The following is a 7667-nucleotide window of genomic DNA, read 5'->3' as shown; positions in this document are numbered from 1 at the left end:
CGTCACTATGTCGAGTAGTCGTACCGAGAAGAAATACATAAATGCCCTGAATGAACTTGAGCGCAACTTTTATTGAACAGTAAATTAATATATATTTATTTTTCGCCCTTTAATTTAAATAATATACGATAAAATAATGTCATTTAAAAATCTGATTAATTACATGACTAATATTACGTACGAGTTGCTAGAATTTTTCTTATTTATAGAAACTGATCTATTTATAGAAACTGGTGTAATCCGAAAGTGAATAATCGTTCGGACAAAGCGAAAGCAAACAATTTTACTGCCAAAAGTTTTCAGTTTATCAGGAGCCATGGAAGAAAACATGAATACAGAAAGCCGACAAGGTTTGTAATAAACAATCAACCACTGTGCAATGTGTAAATATATGATGATTAAGTATGTATGGCTATGCTTTTGACGTCATTTATTGTTTTCATTGGAGAAAATTCGAAACACATCCGATACCTCAGTTTAAGAGCAATAATATTTTAATTGCTATATCTTCAGGAAGTTAAATAGGTCATTCGCTAAGACACAAATAATACCATTTAGAAAAAAGTAGATTATATTAAATAATTACAGTACTGTACCTATATAGCATAGGGGCTTGTCTTCCGGATTGTTAGATGTAAACTAAATTGATAAAAATTTTGAATCTACTTTAAATACACTTTAAAGTTGTTAAAATAAAGATTCTGACACTTTCAGTCAAGAAAAACCACGTTTAAAAAAGAGATAACACACCTATATACTGATTTTTCACTATATAAGAGTAAATCGATATATTTTGCTGATTCCCTGAAAATCACCGGAAAAAACACGGGGACCCATTTTACAGAAGAACTTACGACTAAGACCAAAATTTAATACTGCTTATAACTTTCTAATTTGCATTAAATTGAAAATGGTTTTAATCTTTTAAAAAGTAATGTAGAAGGATACTTTTACTCTACTTATACAATTTTAAACAGAATGATTGATTTTGTAAAATTTCACAAACAACTGAAGTATTTGGTCTTAGTCATAAGTTCTTTTGTAAAACAGACCCCTGATTCCCTGCACTAAAGGTGTGTCAGTTTGATGAACTGATACACATCTATTTGGAACACCTAGCAATTTCTTTTAATCATATGAAAAGTACTGATATGTTCCAGATAAAATCATAATATTCAAGATGCAGCTCAGTTAAAGTTATATATAAGAAGGCGGGGCTTAATTTAGACGGGAAAGAGTAACTTGTTAATTGTGACATCAACATGGTAAACTGATGTCCACTGAGAGCTAGAGATCACGTAACTTTGTCACGTAAACGCAGTGTAAATTGTTATAAAATAAACTAAGTTGCTTGCAGATATATGTATTTTATAGACCATTGTTTCAAAGGCAAATACCTTTTAATATTAAATTTATTTAATATTTATTTTTTTCAAAACAACATTGAAGTTCTTTTTTACGCTGTACAGATGTAGATGTTTCTGATGCGAAGCCTATCTCAGAGACTGACGCTTTTGGATTTGGAAAATCTGCTTCACACAGGTGTGTATTTATGTGTATGATAATGAAAAAGAAATATAATTACTGCAATTTTAGGGAAGAAAAGAATGCCAATTATAAAAATTTTATGTTTCACAAAATTATGGAACCACTGAAATGATGGCATTTTCTTTGAAACAGAATAAACATTTTAAGAAAATTCTTGGCTACACATAATAGATATACTGTAAAAGTGTTTCTGATGGTGGGATAATTTAGAAATTCTAGAGATATTGTAAACATTTTCATGACACTGTAAAAACGTCTCTGTTAATGACATTTGACCTTTTTAATTAATATTTTTATGACTTCTTTATGTACAGTACTAAGCCAGTAGCCACTACAATACAGACAGCCTCAGAGTTTTTCTCATCAAAGTACAAGATGGACTATGATAACAGAGGTAAAGCCATTATCATCAATAACAAGAAGTTCAACCCGAACACTGGCCTGAACGACCGAAATGGAACTGACGTTGACGCCTCTGCTCTCTGCTGTCGGTTTTCCGAGCTCGACTTTGAAGTAGATCTGTTTCACAATCTCAAAGCAGATGAAATTTTATCTCAGTTAAGAAAAGGTAAAATAACTTAACAGTTCTCTCGATTTTATAATGTCAAGAAAGATAGCTACAACAACCGATACAGAATAAATTGTCAGCGATATACAATTTTAGCTACCTCAAAACACTCACTAATAATGCCAAAATTGAATCCTCACTAAAAATTCTGCTTATACGGTATAAAAATTTATCCACCACTGTTTTTAAATACTTCCCTTTACATTGTAACAGCTGCTGCTGATGACCATAGGAACAATGACTGTTTCGCTTGTGCTATTCTGTCCCACGGGGAGGATGGTTTGATTTGGGGAATAGACAGACTGATTCCAATCAATGACCTCCTTGAGCCATTCAAGGGGAATAAATGTCTCTCTCTGGCAGGCAAACCCAAAATCTTTTTCATTCAGGTAGATACAGTTTGTTAGTTTCTTGGACTGTCGTAAACCATTTAATACTGTAATGATGTACCTTCTATGTATCATTTTGTGAGAGTTAAGAATACATTCAAGGAATTTCAACAATTTAACCAGTGTATAACTCAAATTTTGAAAAATTAAAAGAAAAACAATTTATGATATGCAATGAAATACTTTTAGTTCTAAAGAATTGTTGATTGAATCAGTTTCAATTTTTTTTATGGTGATGTTACAGGTCTTAATTAAGATTGTTTATTACACAATATGTATAAATTTATTTTTACACAGGCTTGCCGTGGCACCAAGTTTGATGAAGGTGTGGACATGAACGTTGCTGATGCTAAAGGATTCATGGATATTGAGCCACAGTTCTCTCTCCAGAAAATCCCATCAGAGGCAGACTTTCTCTTGGCTTACTCAGTCGTCCCAGGTGAGTTAAAGTAGAACCAATATGTCTGGGCAGCTTTGATTAGTTCTAGCTTGTCAATTGTATTTCAGGTATTTAACACATTTTTTATCCTGAAATATACATGATTTTTTTTCTTGGATTTCAAAATCTCAACAATATGTAGACATAAATATGAGGCGACACAAGACTTATTTCAGGAAATGAATTAATTTCAGTCAGGTGTGCTTGCTTGAGGTGTTAAAATTTTGAATGACTCAGGTAAAAATTCACAACAGTAAAATATATACATGTACATCAGACTAGGGTCTCTAGGTGTGTAGTAGAGATCCTAATATTTAAGCAGAGAATCTTAAACAAAATCTTAACCCAATAAAAACTTTTCTGTTACTCAATAAATATCACATAGAATACAAAGTTGAACTTGAAAAATATATGCCTTGATAATACACTTACAAATTAATCCTTGCAGCAAACTATATTACTTCTTAGGTTTGTTAATGACTGTTCACAGAAATAGTTGGGTTGTTCAAGTCTATGGAAGGCGAGGTGAAGAACAACCCAACATATTTTTGTGGACAGTCAATTACAAACTATATATTAAGTGTTTTGTTTTGTTGAGGACCAATAACAGTTAAAAGAATTTCCAAGATTAATTACAACTAAAGGTATTTCTCATCCAGGCAAATCTCCTTAATTCATCATTTTGCTGTTCAATGATTATGTCACTGAAATGGGGCGTTACTCTAGAATATTTACATTTCCAATGTCTTTGTCCGAGATAAAATTACAAATTGTAAAAATACTTTATTTCTACATAAATCTACTGGTTCATCGATAGGCGCGGTTAAAAAAAATCACGTGCGGGGCGGGACAAATAGAGACAGAAGCGGGGCTATTAGCACGGGAATTTGCAGAATCAGGAGCATGTAAATATAAGGAATAACTGTCAGATTTTTTGGATTCATGACGATGATCAATCGATTGGCTTGCATGATAATTTTATGCATAAACGCCTTCGGCGTTTATGCAAATTATCACGCAAGCCACTCGATTGATCACATCATGAATCCAAAAAATTAGACAGTTATTCCTTAATTAAATCACAGCGTTCCCAAATCAATTTATTGGTTTTATGCACAGAATGCCAACATGATTTTTTTATGATTTGGATGACAACATTTTATCCACCATATTGTCCTCCAAATTCTTTCTACTCCCCATCCAAAGAGACATAGATGACAGGCACATGACATCTATTATCCAATGACAGAGTGTCATTCTAATCACACAGAAAACAAAATAGCTTCATCCTGTACTTAGTTTCAGTTGAATGAGATTTTTTTAAGGTCACCTGAGTCACTGAATGACTCATTGATATGATGGATTTGATTTGTTTATTTCTTTCATAATACAATTGAACTTTGGTATCTCGAACACTGATATCTCAAATACCATGGATATGTCCAAGTTATTTGGAAGTCCCAACCACATATACTTTAAGTATTTTATGCTGGATATCTCAAATCCTCAGATCTCAAAGTTTTTTCTTGGTCCTATCAAGTTCGAGATAATGTGGTTTGACTGTAATTTGTCCTGAGGATTGTGTTACTAAATCAATTGTCCTTTTTCTATAGGTTACTATTCATGGAGAAACTCGTCCAATGGTTCCTGGTTTGTACAGGCTCTGTCTGAGGTTCTCATGAAATACGGCCAGACCTTAGACCTTCTGACCATGATGACCCGGGTCAATCAAATCGTCGCAAACAAATTCCAGTCCAACACGTCCCACCCTGACATGAATGAGAAGAAACAGATTCCGTGCATCACCTCCATGCTCACAAAAGAGGTTTACTTTAATAGTAAATGAGGAGGGGCACCTGCTGTTAAGTTGATGTGATACACTTTACTGCCAGGAAAAAAGAGAGTTAACAAACAAAATGATCTATTAATGATTTTTTTTTTCCTCCACTGTCATACATTGGCAACTCTAACTTTGTGTCAGTTGTTACAGATATAAAAGTTGCCATCATAAGTGAATGCCTGAATGGGTATTTTATTTTTTGGGAGAATGTATATTCAGTGTAAAAGTGTTGATATAAGATAACATTCTTTGATTGTGTTTACCTGTTATAATCAAAATGAGAAATGTTGTAATAAATAATTTTTTTTAGACTTTTAGAAAGTCATTCATTTGTATAAGAATAGTAACTTCACCATTTAATGGAATTTTGAACAATATTTTATTACATCCAAGAAATTACTAGAAGAAAAATAATAAATGAAGATGAAAATCACAATTGCTTTCATGTGGAATAGAATTCTCAGCATAGAAAGATATACTGTATGGGTTTCTTTTTTATTTTTCTATTATTTTACAGTTATATAATATCATTGAGACAATGACTACATTCAATAGAAAAATATGTGTGTGAACTTTTCATTATACAAATCAAAATTCCTGTTTGATTATATACATGTATGTCATCTGTAAATACCAGTGTACATTATCTTTTTGGACTTTGTGGTGCCTGTGAAACCCACAACATTTATCTTGCCTTCATACAATTAAAATCTTATACACCTATAAACTATTTAGTCCAACAATGTATAGTCTTTACCATTTCCTACTCTTGTGTGAAGTTTGTTATGTGGCATCATATGGTGAAAAGAAATACTGTTATATGGAAAAGTGCAAAACTGTAGACATTTTCACAGATATGTTCATATGTCCAGGGCCAGAAAAGAAAATGGTGTTTAAGAGACACTTATGTGTGCATGTAGTAGATTTTTCAAAAGCAGGTCAGATGTCAAGGTCATGGGGTCAAAAAATTTTGGTACCCAAAGGAAGGTCTTGCTGCAAGGAATATATAATACAAGTGATATATGAAAGCCCTAGTACCAACCATTCAAAAGTTATGGTGAAGGTTGAGTTTTACAAAAGTATGTCAGACTCCAAGGTCCATGTCAGAAATGTTGGTCCCAAAAAGATCTTGTCTCAAGGAATACACCTGTGTAATATGAAAGCCCTGGCACCAACTGTTCTAAAGTTATGGCCAAAGTTGAAGTTTACAAAAGTAAGTCAAACTCCAATGTCAAGGTCAAAAATGTTACCCAAAGAAACGTCTTATCACCAGGATTATGCATGTGAAATTCTAAAAGCCCTAGCATCAACTGTTCAAAAGTTATGACCAAGGTTAAAATTTTACAAAAGGTCAAATGTCAAGGTCATGAGGTCAAATATATTGTTACCCAAAGAAAGGTCTTGTCACTAGGAATACATTTGTGAAATATGAAAGTCCTAGCACCAACTGCTCAAAAGTTATGGCCAAGGTTAAAGTTTTTGAGGACAAACACACAGAAGGACAGACCAAAAATTATCTTAGATTGTGGAGGCATACAAATATTTTACCAAAAATCTTTTCTCCAGTATCTTTGTTTTTTAAAATTTTCCACCTTTCATGTGTGAAAATAAAAAAAAAATAAAAGAGGAAACTTTGCAGTGTCATATTTACCTTGTTGCATCAGTGTTAAAAAGTGTTTTTTTTTCTTGACCAGTGTTTATCTGACCGTAAGAACTTGAGAAAAGATTTTCAAGTTTTTGAAAAGCTCCTACAAGGAGGATCAACTCTACTCTATATCTTTAGAATTGAATCAATGAGCATGACCCCACTTATTTTTTCCTTTACAATTTTAAATTGTTTGAAGTTCTCACTGAAAATTACCAAAAGATTCAGATAAAATTCACTGAAGAGATTACAGCAAGGAAGAATCATTTTGAAATTGTGGATTGATATTGTGAAAAATCCGTATTTTTCTTAGACAAGACCCAAGATTTCTTAGATCATTGCATTATATTGCATGCAGTGGTTCTTTAAAACTTCAAATGACCAATTTAAATATTGTTCAAAACCATAATTAAACTACCCCATTGGTAGTAAGCCCATGAATGGATTAAGTTTTACAGATATGTACATAAAATATTTAAGAATTATCTCCCTTTGATAGAAATTTTTTACCCTTCATTTGAGTATAGGGGTAATCCCCTTCATCCTTTTGTGCTTTTTCTCTTGTTTCTATTATTGGTCCAGTGGTACTGGAGAAGGTCAGAATGACAAATACACAATGTACATAAAGGATAACAGACAAGGCTTCTTATCAAGCTGAATATGTATTTTATGTAATACACAAGTAATTACTAGTCTTCCACTTCTGAATGAGGTCAAATGCAAGTCTGACAGCTTAATTAAATGAAAAAGGTGGAAGATAATGAACTGTGATCAATCTTAAACTTTGTGTTTTGATAATCAAATGAACAACAAAATATTATCCAGCAGTAATTTTTATTTTCAACAAAACAGCTATGCATCATATACAAACTAGTTCCAAGACTGTAAGGAAAATAACCAAAATATACTCTTCTTTTTAATACATGTAATGAATAAAACATTAAAGTACCAATGTGTATAAATGCAAAATCTCATGAAAATGAATATATCTACTGTGAAATTCCCTTTTTTTAAAGGAAGGGGGGGGGGGATTTTTCCTTGTTTTCATGGTACATGTATAAACATACCCACAAATTCATGTCCTCTACGAAATGCTAAAACTTTAAACTAATATATCATGTTTCTTCTTCAACCATGAAATCAAGTCCCTTGAACCAATATTTTTTGCTCAAATCATGATAATTTAACATCCGAAAATTGATTTTACAGTATGTGATATGTGAGAATAATATAATGTG

The 7667-nt window shown here is 32.3% G+C and overlaps 1 protein-coding gene across 1 annotated transcript; it reads left to right on the top strand.

The window, feature by feature from the left end:
• The first annotated feature begins 246 nt into the window (after positions 1-246).
• On the top strand, positions 247-5012 carry LOC133189558 (caspase-7-like). The gene is made up of 6 exons (XM_061324927.1): positions 247-350; positions 1470-1542; positions 1863-2116; positions 2330-2505; positions 2803-2944; positions 4558-5012. The coding sequence occupies exons 1-6, from the start codon at positions 317-319 to the stop codon at positions 4788-4790; spliced, it is 912 nt and encodes a 303-aa protein (XP_061180911.1). The 5' UTR covers positions 247-316; the 3' UTR covers positions 4791-5012.
• The last annotated feature ends 2655 nt before the right edge of the window (positions 5013-7667 follow it).

The sequence above is a fragment of the Saccostrea echinata genome, unplaced genomic scaffold, assembly GCF_033153115.1.
Source record: "Saccostrea echinata isolate AGI-Se365-2 ecotype Australia unplaced genomic scaffold, CSIRO_AGI_Sech_v1 ptg000019l, whole genome shotgun sequence".
Lineage (NCBI taxonomy): Eukaryota > Metazoa > Mollusca > Bivalvia > Ostreida > Ostreidae > Saccostrea > Saccostrea echinata.
Note: the sequence above shows the minus strand (reverse complement) of the source record. Positions and strands in the feature narration are given on the sequence as shown.

Excerpts from the sequence above, each read along its gene's own strand:
- LOC133189558 (XM_061324927.1), top strand. The coding sequence starts at position 317 with ATGGAAGAAAACATGAATACAGAAAGCCGACAAG. Across the intron at positions 351-1,469 it reads GAATACAGAAAGCCGACAAG|ATGTAGATGTTTCTGATGCG; the intron begins GTTTGTAATAAA and ends TACGCTGTACAG. Across the intron at positions 2,117-2,329 it reads TTTATCTCAGTTAAGAAAAG|CTGCTGCTGATGACCATAGG; the intron begins GTAAAATAACTT and ends ACATTGTAACAG.